The 21,918-nt window shown below is 42.2% G+C and overlaps 1 protein-coding gene across 1 annotated transcript; it reads left to right on the top strand.

Moving 5' to 3' along the window:
* Nucleotides 1–10,133: 10,133 nt before the first annotated feature.
* LOC311103550 (metalloproteinase inhibitor 2-like) lies at nucleotides 10,134–16,432 on the top strand (the record flags this gene model as incomplete). The annotated part of the gene is made up of 5 exons (XM_084145139.1): nucleotides 10,134–10,266; nucleotides 11,941–12,008; nucleotides 14,419–14,521; nucleotides 16,006–16,127; nucleotides 16,301–16,432. The coding sequence occupies 5 exons, from the start codon at nucleotides 10,134–10,136 to the stop codon at nucleotides 16,430–16,432; spliced, it is 558 nt and encodes a 185-aa protein (XP_084001265.1).
* Between the last annotated feature and the right edge of the window lie 5,486 nt (nucleotides 16,433–21,918).

Below are 21,918 nucleotides of genomic sequence, written 5' to 3'. Positions count from 1 at the left end.
CATAGCTTCCAACCCATACTGGATTGGCTGACAATGACTGTTGCTACGTAGCACTACCTAGCATGCTTGCTATTTGTTAGTACCCACATGAGGGTGAAGATAACATGGCTAGGCAAGTTATCATTATAAAGTGTTTTTTGGCCAGAGCAATAGGAAAAAGTGTCTCAGCTCTGCTCGCCCTGACCAAAAGATATGTTTCCAGTGTAGCAGGTAAAAAAAAAAAACGACTTATTTTGCGAGGCCCCTACTGGAATTGTTTGCAGTTTTAAAAAATGCCCTGCCTAATGGGACAACCACAGAGCAGGCTCAACGTGCCCGGCTGCCATAAATGCCATAAATTGTCTGTATTTTACTGAAACAATGGGGATGAACCAGAAATATTAGTTTTAGGATACGCCTACTGGAATTCCTTACAGTTGTGACTTTTTTGGTTTAAATAACTATCACCCTGGGCAACTCTAACCCTTAAAGTCCCCAGGACCAACAGGCTCCGAGACAGCTTCTACCCCCAAGCTATAAGACTGCTGTATGAACACTCACAACATCATTTATTTTTGTAAGATTTTATTTGATATTTTATAAACAATACAAACATACAGTGGCTTGTGAAAGTATTCACCCCCCTTGGCATTTTTCCTATTTTGTTGCCTTACAACCTGGAATTAAAATTGTTTGTATCATTTGATTTACACAACATGCCTACCACTTTGAAGATTCAAAATATGTTTTATTGTGAAACAAACAAGAAATAAGACAAAAAAACAGAACTTGAGCATCCATAACTATTCACCCTCCCAAAGTCAATACTTTGTAGAGCCACCTTTTGCAGCAATTACAGCTGCAAGTCTCTTGGGGTATGTCTCTATAAGCTTGGCACATCTAGCCACTGGGATTTTTGCCCATTCTTCAAGGCAAAGCTGCTCCAGCTCCTTAAAATTGGATGGGTTCCGCTGGCGTACAGCAATCTTTAAGTCATACCACAGATTCTCAATTGGATTGAGGTCTGGGCTTTGACTAGGCCATTCCAAGACATTTAAATGTTTCCCCTTAAACCACTTGAGTCTTGCCTTAGCAGTATGCTTAGGGTCATTGTCCTGCTGGAAGGTTAACCTCCGTCACAGTCTCAAATCTCTGGAAGACTGAAACAGGTTTCCCTCAAGAATTTCCCTGTATTTAGCGCCATCCATCATTCCTTCAATTCTGACCAGTTTCCCAGTCCCTGCCGATGAAAAACATCCCCACAGCATGATGCTGCCACCACCATGCTTCACTGTGGGGATGGTGTTCTCGGGGTGATGAGAGGTGTTGGGTTTGCGCCAGACATAGCATTTTCCTTGATGGCCAAAAAGCTCAATTTTAGTCTCATCTGACCAGAGTCCCTTCTTCCATATGTTTGGTCTCCCACATGCCTTTTGGCAGACACCAAATGTGTTTGCTTATTTTTTTCTTTAAGCAATGGCTTTTTTCTGGCCACTCTTCCGTAAAGCCCAGCTCTGTGGAGTGTACGGCTTAAAGTGGTCCTATGGACAGATACTCCAATCTCTGCTCTGGAGCTTTGCAGCTCCTTCAGGGTTATCTTTGGTCTCTTTGTTGCCTCTCTGATTAATGCCCTCCTTGCCTGGTCCATGAGTTTTGGTGGGCGGCCCTCTCTTGGCAGGTTTGTTGTGGTGCCATATTCTTTCCATTTTTTTAAATAATGGATTTAATGGTGCTCCGTGGGATGTTCAAAGTTTCTGATATTTTTTTTATAACCCAACCCTGATCTGTACTTACATTTACATTTTTACATTTTAGTCATTTAGCAGACGCTCTTATCCAGAGCGACTTACAGTTAGTGAATACATATTTTTTTTATACTGGCCCCCCGTGGGAATCGAACCCACAACCCTGGCGTTGCACACGCCATGCTCTATCAACTGAGCTACATCCCTGCCGGCCATTCCCTCCCCTACCCTGGACGACGCTGGGCCAATTGTGCGCCGCCCATGAGTCTCCCGGTCGCGGCCGGCAGCGACAGAGCCTGGATTCGAACCAGGATCTCTAGTGGCACAGTTAGCACTGCGATGCAGTGCCTTAGACCACTGCGCCACTCAGGAGTACAAGAGTACTTCTCAGGAGTACTTCTCCACAACTTTGAGTACAAGAGTACTTCTCAGGAGTACTTCTCCACAACTTTGTCCCTAACCTGTTTGGAGAGCTCCTTGGTCTTCATGGTGCCGCTTGCTTGGTGGTGCCCCTTGCTTAGTGGTGTTGCAGACTCTGGGGCCGTTCAGAACAGGTGTATATATACTGAGATCATGTGACAGATCATGTGACACTTAGATTGCACACAGGTGGATTTATTTAACTAATTATGTGACTTCTGAAGGTAATTGGTTGCACCAGATCTTATTTAGGGGCTTCATAGCAAAGGGGGTGAATACATATGCACACACCACTTTTCCATTATTTATTTTTTAGAATTTTTTGAAATAAGTAATTCTTTTTCATTTCACTTCACCACTTTTGTGTATGTCCATTACATGAAATCCAAATAAAAATCCATTTAAATTACAGGTTGTAATGCAACAAAATAGGAAAAACGCCAAGGGGGATGAATACTTTTGCAAGGCACTGTACACATACAAACGACAAGATCCAACAAACATTAACTACATCACACCTGCCCAGACCCACTAGCACACATCTCCAGCGCCTGCAGATTGTCAGTTGTATATCTTCCCTATCATATGAAACTGACAAGACTTTATATATACGCTATATACACAGTCACTCACACACACTGAACTGACACTCTCACACAAAACCCACACACATTCACATACACTTCATATGCACACACACACACACAAACGCACTTAACACACACACACACATACCGACACAACACACACACACACACACACACACACATACACACTTTCACTCATATGCTGCTGCTACTCTGTTCTTTATTTTACTCTTATTATTATCTATCCTGAAGCCTAGTCCTTTGACCCTGCCTTTATGTACACATATACCTCAAATACCTCTTACCTCTGCACATTGATCTGGTACTGGTACTCCCTGTATATAGCTCCACATTGATCTGGTACTGGTACTCCCTGTATATAGCTCCATTCTTGTGTATTTTATTCCTTTTGTGTTACTATTTGTATAATACTTTTTTACTCTGTTTCATTGGGAAGGGCTCGCAAGCGAGCATTTGAAAAGCCAGTCACGTAGACAGTATTTTTTCTGTCTTAAACGGGCAGTGTTGTATTTTGAGACAGGCTTATGGAATGCATTTTCCCCATTGTTTTTGATGGTAGGCCACTCTGATAGGCCTAAATTAGGATCAAATAGCCACGGTAGCCTACTTGACCACTGTTAAAACTGTAACTTAAAGCAGGTAAAGCCTCAGTGTTCACAGTAAACGTGCATTATGTAGACGCAGGAATGGAAATGGCCAGTGCACAAAATCCTTAAGTTCCATCTCTGTTTAGGCCTATATGGGTGATTCTACAGAATAGGTGCAAACTGCAGTCCCACACCCCCCAGAAAAAGTATCCAAACTTAGGATATTTATTTACATCATGATATGTTGTAATTCAACCCACATCATCATATGTTCTAATTCAATCCAAGGCAATAACAAACATATTTTTTAATGAGTCTAGTACAAAGTCCTTGTTTAGTATTTCTACATTTACATTAAGGCAATTTTTAACACTATTATTTCAATAGAACATCTTCAGTTGTTCTATTACTACTTTTAAAGATACTGATCTAATTCGTTTTGTTTATTTATAAACAGCTTTCTAAAAAAATGCTGTCCCACCTTTTGATGTCACTACCGAAAAACACACATTAAAAAGCCACACCCCTACAAATATTACCAGGTGATGGGATTGCACCCCTCTCCAGCATGGCCACATGGTGAGTAGTCTGAGTGAGCAAGTAGGTACATCTTCATGTATTTTTATGTGTCACTATCGAACATCTAATTTATAAAAAAATATGTAAAGTACAGTTTTGGGACTAAATTATATGTTTGCTGGGATGTACAGTACCAGTCAAAAGTTTGGACACACCTAATCATTCAAGGTTTTTTTGTACTATTTTCTACATTGTAGAATAATAGTGAAGACATCAAAACTATGAAATAACACATATGGAATCATGTAGTAACCAAAAAAGTGTTTAAAAAATCAAAATATATTTTATATTTCAGAATCTTTAAAGTAGCCACCCTTTGCATTCTCTCAACCAGCTTCACCTGGAATGCTTTTCAACAGTCTTGAAGGAGTTCCCACATATGCTGAGCACTTGTTGGCTGTTTTTCCTTCACTCTGCGGTCCAACTCATCCCAAACCATCTCAATTGGGTTGAGTTCGGGTGATTGTGGAGGCCAGGTCATCTGATGCAGCACTCCATCACTCTCCTTCTTGATCAAATAGCCCTTACACAGCCTGGAGGTGTGTCGGGTCATTGTTCTGTAGAAAAACAAATGATAGTCCCACTAAGTGCAAACCAGATGGGATGGCGTATCGCTGCAGAACGCTGTGGTAGCCATGCTGGTTAAGTGTGCCTTGAATTCTAAATAAATCACAGACAATTTCACCAGAAAAGCACCCCCACACCATCACACCTCCTCCTCCATGCTTCACGGTGGGAACTGTGAAGCATGGAGGATAAAGAAAAAACCATGGAATGAGCAGGTGTGTCCAAACGTTCGACTGGTACTGTACATCTGTCCAAATGAAAGATAGCCAGCCATATGTTAGCTATGGGGATTCTTTAAGTTCCATAATAAGTCAAAATTGTCCAAACCAAAACGGTCACAACCGAAACAATTGACACCATGGAGATATATAGATATACACTGAGTATACCAAAACATTAGGAACACCTTCCTAATATTGAGTTGCACCCCCCCCCCCCCTTTTTGCCCTCAGAACTGCCTAAATTCATGTGGGCAAAGACTCTACTAGGTGTCAAAAGCGTTCCACAGGGATGCTGACCCATGTTGACTCCAAGGCTTCCCACAGTTGTGTCAAGTTGGCTGGATGTTTTTTGGGTGGTGGACCATTCTTGATGCATACGGGAAACTGTTGAGCGTGAAAAATCCAGTAGTGTTGCAGTTCTTGACACAAACAGGTGCGCCTGGCACCTACTACCATACCCTGTTCAAAGTGTAGAGTATTGAGATGCATAGCCAGCAGGGGGGCTCCAACCCTCCAAGAGCCCACACATTGAAATGTATTTAGCCAAAACATAGACATCTATAATGTGCTATACTGTACTGGAATATATTGCACTCTACTGTACTGTGCTCTACTTTAGTGTATTGTACTTTTCTCAACTGTACTCTACTGTACTGATCTCTACTGTACTGCACTGTACTGTACCCTGCCCTACTCGACTGTACTCTACTGTACTATACTCTACTGCAGGGTTTCCCAACCTAGGGGGCGCCCACGTTTCTGATGCACATGTGAATATATTTGGTTTGTCTCTATGACATTCAGAAGCTGAGCTACGACCTTCTAAAGTCCAAGAATCAAAGAAATTGGACTTTGCTTGGGAAGTAGGCCGCATTCACATGCTAGTTGGAACTAGCAAACTCTGAAATATCCTATTTGCTAATTCGTTGAACGCGACACGTGATTAACTACAACCAGTGCTCTACTGTTCTGTACCCTACTCTACTGTACTGTGCTCTATACAACGGGTTACCAACATATTCAAATAATGAGTGACATATTTTCATTAAAAACGTTATTTTGATTAATTTATAGATATAGTCCCGACACAAACCTAGGGTTGCTAGAGACGCGACCCAGTCGTTCAGTCTTTTTGTTCTGTATCTATGGACGCGACCCAGTCGTTCAGTCTTTTTGTTCTGTATCTATGGACGCGACCCAGTCTTTCGTTCTAAATGTTCCATTGCCATACTGGCATGCAACCTTCTTATCCCTTGCTTGCTAGCTAGCCAACTACGGCTAACTTACAGTCACGTCAAAAAGTTCCGCCAGAATAACAGCAAAGTAGCTGCATTTGCATTTGTTTAAGCTGTTTTTAGTGACATTTATTTGGATACATCCATAACAATGAGCTAATGAGGCAAGATTTCGCCTGGCATAGAGAATGTGCTCACTCGTCAGGACACTGTTGTTCAGAGGAGCTAGCCAACAACACAGCTACAGTAACACAAGCACTTCAAACTGAAGCTGGAAAGACTGCAAATTAGCTGCGTTTTGTTTTACCTTTTTTCAATGGACATTTTTTTGTACATATCCATAAAAATTATGCCAGCTGATTCATGATTTAGACCGGCTGAGAAACGCTGCCTGCCTTTCTGTCTCATTCCGACTCCCGACACGTTCAATACTATGGGACTGCAGGAGATCGAATTTGAATATTGAAACAACGTTGCAAATGTCGGAGAGACAGACAGCAAGGTTTATACATATCGCCGCTGTAGAAAACTAAATGTTAGTCTAAAAGAAATGTGAGATAATGTCCAGATGCTTTTTATAGTGGCGATCAAGTTTATAAAGTGCCTGACTGGGTTGATGAAACAGTGGATTGCGCAGTCAGACAGAACAGTGTAAATAGGCATTTTAATGTCATAGATTTAGCTGGTGGTAACTTGTGGAATAGACACCTGCTGGAATGCGGTTTTAACCAATCAGCATTCAGGACTAGACCCACCCGTTGTATAATGTACTGTACCCTACTCTACTGTACCGTGCTCTACTACACTGTACTGTACTCTACTGTACTCTACTGTACTGTACTCTACTGTACTCTACTGTACTCTACTGTACTCTACTCTACTGTACTCTACTCTACTGTACTCTACTGTACTCTACTGTACTGTACTCTACTGTACTGTACTCTACTGTACTGTACTGTACTGTACTGTACTCTACTGTACTCTACTGTACTGTACTCTACTGTACTGTACTCTACTGTACTCTACTGTACTCTACTGTACTGTACTCTACTGTACTCTACTGTACTGTACTCTACTGTACTCTACTGTACTCTACTCTACTGTACTGTACTCTACTGTACTCTACTGTACTGTACTCTACTGTACTCTACTGTACTCTACTCTACTGTACTCTACTGTACTGTACTCTACTGTACTCTACTGTACTGTACTCTACTGTACTCTACTGTACTCTACTCTACTGTACTCTACTGTACTCTACTGTACTCTACTCTACTGTACTCTACTCTACTGTACTCTACTGTACTCTACTGTACTCTACTCTACTGTACTCTACTCTACTGTACTCTACTGTACTCTACTGTACTCTACTCTACTGTACTCTACTGTACTGTACTCTACTGTACTCTACTGTACTGTACTTGAGTTTCTTACAATTGAAGAAAGGGCCTATGGACTCTTGATCTAGTGGTCTTGGTCTTGAGACCACTCAAGACCACATACATTTGGTCTTTAACTTGTCATGGTCTCAACATATTGGGTCTTGGTCTGGATCTTGGGGACCAATGTCCTGGCATAAATCTTGGTCTTAGCTCCTGGATATAGTCTTTGGTTTACAATCCATAGGCAACCCAATTTGAAGAAGACAATACTCTCTGATCATTGGCTGATCACTCCCAACTAGGGGTGTAACGATTCGTTTTAACAACGATTCGATTTGTATCACGATTCGTGGTTGTCGATACGATTCAAGGACGACATTGGTTCATTTAGAACGATACGATCCGAAACGATTCAGTGACTTGAAATCGATTCAGTAACCTTTTAGCCAAAAATTCAACCAGTGTGACTGAAATAAATACCTGGTAACCAGTTGCATTTTAATGGCTGGCAATAGTCTTTATATTTTTAACAGTGTTTCATGCCTCCATGCAGACCATCTGGTATTATGAAACTTACCCAATTCCACAAAGGAGATCCCATTTTCTTCACATAGCTTTATTCAGTGCAGCAGTTTTTTTTGCTCTAGCATCGCTCACACCATCAGCGGGGAGTTACGAGCCAAGTTGCAGTCTGCTGAATTTTGGGGGCTGCTTTTTGATGGATCTGATGTTTAGCTTTATGGAAAGAGAAAAATATTAAACAGAGCTTGCCGCTGTTCTTCATTCAGCTTGTCTCGCCATCTGGCAAGTGGGCGACTGGACATTTATTCTCGGCTAGCTTTTAGCAATGGCTTGCGCCACATTCGTGTGCTCCTTGCTCTTTTCATGTTTGTCAAATAAAGGATGGTTGAAATTCTTTGAGCCTTTATAAAATGCACCTGTTTTGTCTGCTAGATGTGGATTTGAGCGGCAAATCTTGCACCACATTTCAGTGCGCTCATCGTTAGCTTCAAGCCACTGCACATCTTGGAGCCACTTTTCCGAAAAAAGTATTTTCTTCGGCTCTGGCTCCAGTTGGCGTTTCTTTGTAGGTGGCGAAACGCCAAAGAAGCTGCTTAATGTCTGTTGCTTTTTGGACATCCCTGACAGTAGTTGACAAGCAACATGTCATGTGTAAGGTTAGATGAGAAGATCGGTCAAGTACGCAAAGGCGCGTAGTAACACAGGTGGCATTACGCATTCCTGATTTTTGTCGCGCTTGCGTATCTGCGTACCAGTTATGTGCACCCCTGCATATAAAGTCTGACGTGCTTAAATCCAATGGGTTATTTCCTAGTATCGATACAATCGATTTATTACATTTTAAAACGATGTTAGATCGATATATGTTGTCCAAAAGGCCAACTCGCCGAGCACAGATCGATGTAGTTGGATCATATGAATATAAATCGATACATCGATGTAGTAGATGGATCGTTACACCCCTACTCCCAACCCATAGGAATCCCCACCCAGTTGACTACTTTTAAATGGTGGAAGCCCTCAATGGCAATGTCTATACTAAAACGAGTTATATCCATCTAGAGTCCTCCATTAATCTCTATGATTGACACTTGACAGCGTAACGGCTGTTATTCTGCCAACATAAAGATAGGTAGTGATAATTTAATTATCTAATAACATAATTAATTAGATGCACAAGTAATTCAATCAATAAACAAGTTTCAGATTCATACAATCAACACTTAACAATTTACAGAGAACAGTAGCGATTATACTTCTCTAAATTAAATGTAAAGGTTTTGAAAATCAGGTTAAAAATCATGTTTTTACCATTTTGTTAATTTGGTATGCAAATACAACTTTTGACATGTATCTGTAATAGAAGGTTAATCAAAATGATCTTTACTGTGCATGGTTCTTCCTTTATTGCAACGTTTTCACTATGTTTCGGTAGTGACAAATTTAATGGGGTGGTAGGGAATTCAGGTAAATATTTCAAATCTGCAGTAAGCGTGTGAATAATATACTGCATATTCCTATTGGAAGACGTGTACTGAAAGTTTGGTAAAAATAGGATACAAATTAGATTTTTTTTTTAAACCCCCAATTTGCACAGCTGGCCAGATGAGACAGGGTGCATAGAGGCTTACAGTTGATCAGACTGATACTGCATGTCAGATCGCTAATGTTTAGGTGTAGGCTGCTAAAACATTTCTCTAAAGAGTCTATTGGGAGTGAGTTATTTTCCTGTTTGCTAAAATAATACCGGTGGGAAAATGATAGCCCGCTCTGATTTATATAGACGTGTGCCATGCCCGACCTGCACGACCTGTGATTTCTGTGAATCTGATTGGTCAAAGAGGTGGCATCACATTTCTTTCTCCTGCTCTAAAGCTACCCCAGGTGATTTATTTTACTGAAAGCAACAAAACTGTAAGGAATTCCAGTAGGCGTAGCCTAAAATGTATCTTTCTGATTCATCCCCATTGTTTAATTGAAAGACGGACAATTTATGTAATTTATGTTGAGCCTGTTCTGTGGTTGTCTCATTAGGCAGGGGATTTTTGTAAAGGAGTGGCTGTGGTTCCGGATTAATAGAATGATCAGCCTACCACTGGCTTTGTTCTGACTGGGGGAGGAGCTCACAGCCTGCAATAAAAGGCGGCTGATTCAATGTAGTATGTGTATGTAGAAGGCTTTATTGGTTTCGCGTAGTTACTGACTGAATTGTCGTGGGCTAAATATTTTCCTTCCACGCAATAGTTTTTTATTCTATAGCGTCGACAGTAAAATCATTTGTTTCTAAAATGACTTGGTCGGTAAGCAGTTGTTTCATTAGTCTGGTAGTACTGTTCCTTTGGCAGGTCGATGAAATCTCAGAAGCTTGCACTTGCATGATTGTGCTGCATCCTCAACAGGCTTTTTGCAATGCAGACGTCGGTAAGGCAATTTTGGCAACATTTCTTACTTCTGGAGTTTCTCTTCACATGTCGATAGGCTGCGTACTACACTATCAATGCGCATCATGCAAAAAAGGAATTTTGTGGTTTTTGTAATGTTAGCATTTTGAGGACATGATCATTAGGCATATATTTACATCTTCTCACAAGTAGTTACATTAAGTCAGCAACAGTAAAATGGGCTACACCTGGGGTTTATTCATTAAAGATCTAACGAAACGGAGGGACCTACCTGAATTTGTCCAATAGAAACTCGTTTACTTTTTCGTTTGGAGTAAATGGAATTGGCGTAATGATTAAACCCCAGGTGTTATATTTTTCTCTAGGCCAGGTATGGGCAACTCCAGTCCTCGCTCCTGATTGCTGTCACTTTTGCCCCTGTTAAAACACCTGACTCCAACAATCAACTAATCATGACCTTCAATTTAGAATGCAATGAGTTAAATCAGCTGTGTTTGCTAGGGATGGGTGTTAGGTGACCACTCACGCCCCCGAGGACTAGAGTTTCCCCATCCATTTACATTTTAGTCATTTAGCAGACGCTCTTATCTAGAGCGACTTACAGTTAGTGAGTGCATACATAATTTTTATATTTTTCATACTGGCCCCCCGTGGGAATCGAACCCACAACCCTGGCGTTGCAAACACCATGCGCTACCAACTGAGCTACATCCCTGCCGGCCATTACCTCCCCTACCCTGGACGACGCTGGGCCAATTGTGCGCCGCCCCATGGGTCTCCCGGTCGCGGCCGGCTATATGCCTACAGAATACTTATTTGTCCAGAAGCTAAATTAGTGTATGTGGTGTGTGTATATATAGTAATTAAAATAATATTTTCTTACATTTAACCTAAAGCACTGTTGTACTGTTTGTTTCAAAGCAAATGTTCAATTCAACATGACTTGACATTTTACAGAGAACCTATCAAAATGACTAGGCCTACATGGCAAATGGGCTAGGCTACATGTCTCAGCTATTATGTCACTGATCTGTAAGATGTACTCTCACTCGTTCAGGGTTTGGCTCTGTTTATCATGCGGCTAGGTTGTTTAACGGTTCTTCGTTCTACTGAGAGATATTTCCATGCTTTTGACGTCTCGAGTTGATAGAAGTGTTACCAGCACTTTACCAACTGCTTGAGTACAGGCACCTCTTATAGGATAGGTTAGTCCCTGTAAAACATGAATACCGGCATTGTGAAATTAAGATGTACGCACAGTCTGTCCTGTGCAGTATGCTAAGGGTGGTTGAGTGTCTTGGACAGAACTACGTCACGAGCGGCTATACTTGACCTTTCAGATCAATTTAGGCCTACCATTAATCAGATTACTGGTTCAGTTAGTGAAGAGGTGTAATGACATGCAACACATGATTCCCTGGGGACAGTTCCTGTTGAGTTTATGGACAACCGTTTTAAGCGAAGAGCTGTCCTTCTTGGTATATTCTCCAAAATGACTGAGGGACACATGGCGGGATATGAGATCTAATTGTTTGGAATGATTGCTTTGGCTTTGCTGCTGAGGGCGTGAGCTCTGTTGGTAGAGCATGGCCCTAAAGCCTGTGACATCTTGGGTCTGTAAAGGATTCCATGTACTCTCAGATCCCACAACACCCTGAATCCATTAGTGTCTAACTATGTTTCTCTCTTCTAGTGATCAGGGCAAAGGTGGTTGGATTGAATGTTGGGTCTAACACCAAGTATGACATCCAACAGATCAAGGTATGATCAGCCTTTTTATTAAGTGGTTGTTCCTTCCTGCACTGAAACATTGAAGCCCCCTGAACCCCAGTCTGACAGCTGGTCCCAATTCGCTCCCTTCAATGTTTGCAGATATTAAGGATCTGGATAGGTATAAGCTGTGCCGTTGTGGTGCTTCCACCATATGAAAAAAAAAAAAAGGTTAACTTCTATAGAAATGCCTCTTGATTTAATAGTAGAGATTATTATTCAGTCGCTGTTCCAACTGGCCCTTGACTATGGCAACATCCTCTATATGAACTCTGCTGCCGCTTCATTAAAGCATCATTACATTCTCTACCAGAAAGTTGGTTGGCCCTCTGTCACAGGTTGATACATTGCTATGTTTTCATTTATAAAGTCCTTTTACAAAAATTCCCACTGTTCCTTACATCATTACTAAGACATGAGTTAGCCATCCCTGAGACTGGGTGTGGTAACTGGAAATTCCTTTTGTCTCTACGGAGTTAGGTAAACCAGCTTTAAGTATTTATTTTTTTGCACCTGAATTTGTGGAACCATCTTCCAAATGTTCAAATATTTGTTTTGGTGACTCTCGGACAATTCAGAAAGATATTTATTTTATTTTTATGACAGTGTTCTTTCTGCTTGCATTTTTTTTTTATACACTGCTCCAAAAAATAAAGGGAACACTTAAACAACACAATGTAACTCCAAGTCAATCACACTTCTGTGAAATCAAACTGTCCACTTAGGAAGCAACACTGATTGACAATAAATTTCACATGCGGTTGTGCAAATAGAATAGACAACAGGTGGAAATTATAGGCAATTAGCAAGACACCCCCAATAAAGGACTGGTTTTGCAGGTGGTGACCACTTCTCAGTTCCTATGCTTCCTGGCTGATGTTTTGGTCACTTTTGAATGCTGGCGGTGCTTTCACTCTAGTGGTAGCATGAGACGGAGTCTACAACCCACACAAGTGGCTCAGGTAGTGCAGCTCATCCAGGATGGCACATCAATGCGAGCTGTGGCAAGAAGGTTTGCTGTGTCTGTCAGCGTAGTGTCCAGAGCATGGAGGCGCTACCAGGAGACAGGCCACTACATCAGGAGACGTGGAGGAGGCTGTAGGAGGGCAACAACCCAGCAGCAGGACTGCTACCTCCACCTTTGTGCAAGGAGGAGCAGGAGGAGCACTGCCAGAGCCCTGCAAAATGACCCCCAGCAGGCCACAAATGTGCATGTGTCTGCTCAAACGGTCCGAAACAGACTCCATGAGGGTGGTATGAGGGCCCGACGTCCACAGGTGGGAGTTGTGCTTACAGCCCAACGCCGTGCAGGACGTTTGGCATTTGCCAGAGAACACCAAGATTGGCAAATTCGCCACTGGCGCCCTGTGCTCTTCACAGATGAAAGCAGGTTCACACTGAGCACATGTGACAGACGTGACAGAGTCTGGAGACGCCGTGGAGAACGTTCTGCTGCCTGCAACATCCTCCAGCATGACCGGTTTGGCGGTGGGTCAGTCATGGTGTGGGGTGGCATTTCTTTGGGGGGCCGCACAGCCCTCCAGAGGTAGCCTGACTGCCATTAGGTACCGAGATGAGATCCTCAGACCCCTTGTGTGACCATATGCTGGTGCGGTTGGCCCTGGGTTCCTCCTAATGCAAGACGATGCAAGACCTCATGTGGCTGGAGTGTGTCAGCAGTTCCTGCAAGAGGAAGGCATTGATGCTATGGACTGGCCCGCCCGTTCCCCAGACCTGAATCCAATTGAGCACATCTGGGACATCATGTTTCGCTCCATCCACCAACGCCACGTTGCACCACAGACTGTCCAGGAGTTGGCAGATGCTTTAGTCCAGGTCTGGGAGGAGATCCCTCAGGATACCATCCGCCACCTCATCAGGAGCATGCCCAGGCGTTGTAGGGAGGTCATACAGGCACGTGGAGGCCACACGCACTACTGAGCCTCATTTTGACTTGTTTTAAGGACATTACATCAAAGTTGGATCAGCCTGTAGTGTGGTTTTCCTCTTTAATTTTGAGGGTGACTCCAAATCCAGACCTCCATGGGTTGATAAATTTGATTTCCATTGATAATTTTTGTGATTTTGTTGTCAGCACATTCAACTATGTAAAGAAAAAAAGTATTTAAGATTATTTCATTCAGATCTAGGATGTGTTATTTTAGTGTTCCCTTTATTTTTTTGAGCAGTGTATGTTTCTGTAATTCAAGGCTCCTCTGTAAAAGTGACCCTGGTTAAATAAAAAATGATTGCTTGCAGATCTGCAAACATCAAAGGGTTAGTGCTGAGGGGATGGGGTATAGAGTGGGAATTAGGAAAGACTGACAGTGCCTGAGAGCTGCAGTCAGTGCGGTTCAAAACTGTTTGACAGATCCTTCTTTCTCTCCTTGTGATTGGCTAGATGTTCAAAGGTCCTGACCGGGTTATCCACGCTGTCTTCACTGCATCCTCCCCAGCCGCATGCGGCGTGACTCTGCAAATCAACAAGGAGTATCTCTTCACAGGTGCGGTTCTCACTACGTTACCCAAGTTCCATTGCCAGCAGTGGTTAACCCTATCAGTCCCGAGACCCCAGCAAAAATCTGCTTTCATTTATTTGCATGTCCAGCCCTTACATTTAGCCTCGCTGAAGTGTTTTTTTATTTTCTTTTTAGGACAACCAGGGCTACAAGTGAAACGCAAAACAATTTGACATAAACAGTTGCATTCATGAGTTTTATTGACCAATGTAAAGAGATATTAGGTCCGCCAAAGCAAAAACCTGATAAAAATTAATGTCAATGCTGTAAGTACAGAAATTGTTTGCTCAGTTGGAAATTGATATCCAACTAGTCGGTGACAACTGTGTGGAGTTTGGTGTTTGTGACAACTATGTAAGCGTATTACATTACTGAAGACACTATGTCCTTGGATTTCATATGATGTATGTAGAAGAACACTTAACTTCTAACTTGTGCGCGTCAGAGCAAAATATGTTAGGTTTGTGTGTTAGCGTTTCATAAATGGCTTTTAATAGTGACTCTACAGACGTTTTTGTAAAAGACCCTGCCCTTGGCCCCTTTTGGGATCTGCCCTTGTCTCACAAACCCCTCTCTACCTCAGCCCCCGTTAATCACAAACTAATGGTTGGTACCAGCGGATGCAGTAGACATGGACTAATCCAATGTTACAACCCAGAAGTGTGTATCTCAAACACACTGTTTTAAAAGGGATTAGAAGTCCAAAAACTGCCACTCATTGGGTTAAACTGCTTAAAATGCTTCCAGCATCATGGCCTGCTCTAAACTATTGACTTCACCTTGTATAAGAAAACAAGTGCCTTAGAAACAATACATTCTCTGTACATCTTCAAGTTACACTTCATAATAATTTACAAATGCTTACACATTTACAATTCATTAAATGATTATGGAACAATGTTTATAATGCTTATACAGTGTCTATAGAAAGTCTACACCCCCTTTCAAAGTGTTCACCTTTTGATGTCTTATAGCAGGGGTGTAAAGTCATTCCACGGAGGTTTGAGTGTCTGTAGGTTTTTCCTTTCAATTAAGACCTAGACAATCAGGTGAGGAGTTCCTTACTAATTAGCTGTGGTGAGAAAAAGTACCCAATTGTCATACTTGAGTAAAAGTAAAGATAACGTAATAGAAAATGACTCAAGTAAAAGTCACCCAGTAAAATACTACTTGATTAAAAGTATTTGGTTTTAAATATACTTAAGTATAAACCATTTCAAACTCTTTATTAAACAAACCAGACGGCAACATTTAATTTTTTTTATTACTTAGACAGCCAAGGGCACACCAACACTCAGACATAATTTACAAACAAAGCATGTATACTACATGACCAAGTATGTGGACACCTGCTCGCGTAACATCTGTTGTGGAAATTCTAACCAATAAGGAGAGACATTGTTATTTCTTCAAAATGATAATACTTTTATCGACTTAATTATTGCAATAACTCTATCTCCTGTCTGTAGGCAAGCTGGTGACTGGAAGGATGTACATAACACTGTGTGGCTATAATCTGCCCTGGGAGGACTTGAGTGCCACGCAAAAGAAGAGCTTGAATCACCGCTACCAAAGCGGCTGCGATTGCAAGGTGTTTGTGTGATGGGAATTATTGTGATATTACTGTACACCAATATTTACACAGCACTTTTTCTAAAAGGAAGTATACTACTCTGGTCACATTGGTAAAACGCATGAGCTCGAGTATTGGGATAATGATCTGTCAGTGATCTTGGTCTTCTGTCTCTCTGCTCCGATCCACAGATCATCCGCTGCACTTCCCTCCCCTGTCCGATCAGCGCCCCAGAGGAGTGCCTGTGGATGGACTTGGGGACTGAAAATGGCCAAAACCTTGCCTGTATCAAGAGGAGAGATGGGTCCTGTGCCTGGAAGTAGTTCCTGGATATTGAAGAGCCTTATACTCTACAGGCCATCTGCTGTGATTAAAGATGCCTGCAATTAATAAAAAAAATACACAAAGCTACAAATGCAAATTATGATTTAAATGAAATAAAAGTGCTTACTGGTAACTTCTACAAGTGCAACAAAAATATACTACAAATGAAATATAACGCTCCAAGTATTAACTTCTTCCGCTGATCCGTTTACTAGTTTTTAAGCTAACAAAAGGTGTTAATGAAACCCAAAATGGTTCTCAGTGGTGTTGGCCCGTGTGTTTTCTTCTAAACAGAACAGTTCCTGAAATGTTATCCTAAATCCTGGGACTCGTTCAACAGGGCACAATGTAGAAAGTTCAAATGTTATGTTCTATACATGAGGAACAAACTGGCTTCTCTGACAGGAGGAAAGGAATCATGTCTGCTCTATTAATGGCATTCCTATCTGCAGCGTGCAACGATTGTTTACTGAATGTGGCTCTGAATTAGTTTGGGTCTAAACCAGGGCTTCAGCTTTGTCATTGACCAACTTAAACACTCTGATTCTTAAGTCGGAAAATATTGGTGTGTATTCTTCGGTGGGATGAATATTCTATTATGTACAATGCTTTGTTAATGTGCTAGTCGGAATTAGGAAACTGACATTTTCTTATTTGCGAACTGGTTGTAGTTACACAATTGCCACATTCAAGTTAGGGAGTTGGACGTTTCCTAGTTTTGACTAGCACAGGAGTGGTACAAAAAAAGTTCCACACTGGCTGACATCGCTGTATCATATTCACTATAACTGCTTCATGCTTTTATTTGCTGGCTTATCTTACTATGGACAAAACCCTTTGATTTCTCTGCAACAGATTGTAAACCTGGTGCAGCTCACGTTTGACAGGGCGTGTACGCTAGAGACGGCATCACTCCGTGAAACAACGGCTTCCCAGTAATTGCTATTGGAAAGAAAGTGGTGAGAAGCGGAGTGGGCGGGGGACCGTTGGGCGAAGCAAGCAATGGAGCTGAACGCAACGGGGCTAAAGTTGGGCAAAGCTTAACTTTATGCAAATCTTCTTTGATATCGTGGGGCAAATAACCTATCAAAGCTCACCATAGCTTCCAACCCCTACTGGATTGACTGACAATGGCTGTTGCTATGTAACACTACCTAGCATGCTTGCTAGTTTGTTAGCACCCACATGAGAGTAAAGCTAGCGTGGCTAGGCGAGTTACCGCTATGGTTGTAAGGCCCTCCCCCACCCTCCTTTCGGCAAATCTGACCACGATTCCATTTTGCTCCTCCCTTCATATAGGCAGAAACTCAAACAGGAAGTACCCGTGCGAAGGACTATTCAACACTGGTCTGACCAATCGGAATCCATGCTTCAAGATTGTTTTGATCACGCGAACTGGGATATGTTCCGGGTAGCTTGCGAAAATAATTTAGACGAATACACTGAAATGGTGACTGAGTTTATCAGGAAGTGTATAGGTGGTGTTGTGCCCACTGTGACTATTAAAACCTAACCTAACCAGAAACCGTGGATAGATGGCAGCATACGCACAAAACTGAAAGCGCGAACCACCGCATTTAACCATAGCAAGGTGACTGGGAATATGGCAGAATACAAAACAGTGTAGCTACTCACTCCGCAAGGCAATTAAACTGGCAAAACATCAGTATAGAGACAAAGTGGAGTTGCAATTCAACGGCTCAGACACGAGACGTATGTGGCAGGGTCTACAGACAATCACGGACTACAAAAGGAAAACTAGACACGTCGCCAACACCGACGTCTCGTTTCCAGACAAGCTAAGCACCTTCTTCGCCCGCTTTGAGAATAATACAGTGCCACCGACGAGGCCCACTACCAAGGACTGTGGCCTCTCCTTCTCTGTGGCCGATGTGAGTAAGACATTTAAGCATGTTAACCCCCGGCCCAGATGGCATCCCTAGCCGCATCCTCAGAGCATGCGAAGACCAGCTGGTTGGTGTGTTTACGGACATATTCAATCTCTCCCTTTCTCAGTCTGCTGTTCCCACATGCTTCAAGATGGCCACCATTGTTCCTGTACCCAAGAAAGCAAAGGTAACTGAACTAAATGACTATCGCCCTGTAGCACTCACCTCTGTCATCATGAAGTGCTTTGAGAGACTAGTCAAGGATCATATCACCTCTACCTTACCTGTCACCCTAGACCCACTTCAATTTGCTTACCGCCCCAATAGATCCACAGACGATACTATCGTCATCACACTGCACACTGCCCTATCCAATCTGGACAAGAGGAATACCTATGTAAGAATGCTGTTCATTGACTATAGCTCAGCATTCAACACCATAGTACCCTCCAAGCTCATCATTAAGCTCGAGGCACTGGGTCTGAACCCCGCCCTGTGCAACTGGGTCCTGGACTTCCTGACGGGCCGCCCTCAGGTGGTGAAGGTAGGAAACAACATCTCCACTTCGCTGATCCTCAACACTGGGGCCCCACAAGGGTGTGTGCTCAGCCCCCTCCTGTACTCCCTGTTCACCCATGACTGCGTGGCCAAGCACGCCTCCAACTCAATCATCAAGTTTGCAGATGACACAACAATAGTTAAAATAACCTCTCACTCAATGTCAACAAAACAAAGGAGATGATCGTGGACTTCAGGAAACAGTAGAGGGTGCACCCCCCTATCCACATCGACGGGACCGCAGTGGAGAAGGTGGAAAGCTTCAAGTTCCTTGGCGTACACATCACTGACAAACTGAAATGGTCCACCCACGCAGACAGTGTGGTGAAGAAGGTGCAACAGAACCTCTTCAACCTCAGGAGGCTGAAGAAATTTGGCTTGGCACCTAAAACCCTCACAAACTTTTACAGATGCACAATTGAGAGCATCCTGTTGGGCTGTATCACCGCCTGGTACAGCAACTGCACCGCCCGCAACCGCAGGGCTCTCCAGAGGGTGGTACGGTCTGCCGAACGCATTACCGAGGGCAAACTACCCGCCCTCCAAGACACCTACAGCACCCGATGTCACAGGAAGGCCAAAAAGATCATCAAGGACATCAACCACCCGAGCCACTGCCTGTTCACCCCACTATCATCCAGAAGGCGAGGTCAGTACAGGTGCATCAAAGCTTGGACCGAGAGAATGAAAAACAGCTTCTATCTCAAGGCCATCAGACTGTTAAATAGCAATCACTAGCACATTAGAGGCTGCTGCTGCCTATTGAAATCACTGGCCACTTTAAGAAATGGAACCCTAGTTCCACTTTAATAATGTTTACATATCTTGCACTACTCATCTCATATGTATATACTGTATTCTATTCTATAATTTTATACTGTATCTTAATCCATGCCGCTCTGTCATTGCTTGTCCATATATGTATATATTCTTAAATTCCATTCCTTACTAGATTTGTGTGTATTAGGTATGTGTTGTGAAATTGTTAGATACTACTTGTTAGATATTACTGCACTGTTGGAGCTAGAAGCACAAGCACTTCGCTACACCCGCAATAACATCTGCTAAACACGTGTATGTGACAAATAAAATGTGATTTGATTAGTGTATCTCAGCTGGAGCAATAGGATAAAGTGGCTCAGCTCTGCTCACCCTGACCAAATGTTACTCTTCCAGTGTAGCAGGTTAAAAAAAAAAGTATTTTGCGACACCCCTACTGGAATTCTTTGCAGTTTGGTTGTTTTCTCTTTAAAATGCCCTGCCTAATGGGACAACCACAAAGCAGGCTCAACTTGCCCGGCTGCCATAAATGCCATAAATTGTCCATCTTTCACTTAAACAATGGGTATGAACCAGAAAGATCAGTTTTAGGCTATGCCTACTGGAATTCCTTGCAATTCTTGTGGTTTTCTGTAAAAAAAATTAAATAACCTGGTCAACTCTAACCCTGTAACCCTTAAAGTCCCTGCATCAGCTCTAGGATCAATAGGCTCTGAGACAGCTTCTACCCCCAAGCCATAAGACTGCTAAATAGCTATAAGACTGCTAAAAACTAAATAAAATGGGGACCCAGACTATCTGCATTGACCCTATCTTGCACTGACTATATGCATACTCACAAGACTATACAGTATATACACACTATATACACACACACATACACCGAATGTACACTCTCACACAAAACCCATACATATTGACATACACTACACACACACACTTTCACACTCATCACATGCTGCTGCTACTCTGTTCTTTATTTTACTCTTAATATTATCTATCCTGATGCCTTGTCACTTTACCCTGCCTTCATGTACACATATACCTCAAATACCTCTTACCTCTGCACATTGATCTGGTACTGGTACTCCCTGTATATAGCTGCACATTGATCTGGTACTGGTACTCCCTGTATATAGCTGCACATTGATCTGGTACTGGTACTCTCTGTATATAGCTTCACATTGATCTGGTACTGGTACTCTCTGTATATAGCTCCACATTGATCTGGTACTGGTAATGTTATATAGCTCCACATTGATCTGGTACTGGTACTCTCTGTATATAGCTCCACATTGATCTGGTACTGGTGCACTCTGTATATAGCTCCACATTGATCTGGTACTGGTATTCCCTGTATATAGCTCCACATTGATCTGGTACTGGTACTCTCTGTATATAGCTCCACATTGATCTGGTACTGGTACTCTCTGTATATAGCTCCATTCTTGTGTATTTTATTATTCTTGTGTTACTATTATTATTATTATTTTTACTCTGTTTCGTTGAGAAGGGCTCGTAAGCAAGCATTTCACGGTAAAGTTGATCCCTGTTGTATTCAGCGAATGTGACGAATAACATTGGATTTTACTTGAAATTAATAGGAGTGTCTCACACTCTGCAAAAATATTTAGTATTTTGGGTATTTAGCAGCTTCTCTTCCTGGGGTCTAAACAGGAATAAAACAATTACATCACAACAAAACAACAGCCTACATCATAAATAAAACAATACATCATACAATACATTATTACATTATTACTCTAATAGTACACATTTACAATATAAAATGTACAATACTACAATAGTACAATCTGTGTGTGTGTGTTAGAGTGTGTGTGCGACTGTGCGTGTGTGTCCTCACAGCATGTCAATACCTCTCACAAAGAGTTGTGATGCAGTCAATCTCTCCTCTACTTTGAGCCAGGAGAGATTGACATGCATGTTATTGATATTAGCCCTCTATGTACATTTAAGGGCCAGCCATACTGCTCTGTTCTGGTCCAACTGTAATTTGCCTATGTCCATCTTTGTGGACTTGTAGTCCAGGTGTGATAAAACTAGGGCCTGTAGGACTTGTTTTGTTGATGTGATGTCAAGAAAGCAGAGCAGCGCTTTATCATGGTCAGACCTCTCCCCATCTAGCTAACGTTGCATCAATAGGTTTTGACCATTTCAGTTTTCAATTTATGGTTAAACCAAGCAGATTAGTCTCCTCAACTTGCTCAATAGCCACATTATTCATTACAAGATTTAGA

Source organism: Coregonus lavaretus (assembly GCF_964263955.1).
Source record: "Coregonus lavaretus genome assembly, chromosome: 28".
Lineage (NCBI taxonomy): Eukaryota > Metazoa > Chordata > Actinopteri > Salmoniformes > Salmonidae > Coregonus > Coregonus lavaretus.
The sequence above is the reverse complement of the archived record's forward strand: the minus strand, read 5'-3'. Positions and strand labels throughout refer to the sequence as shown.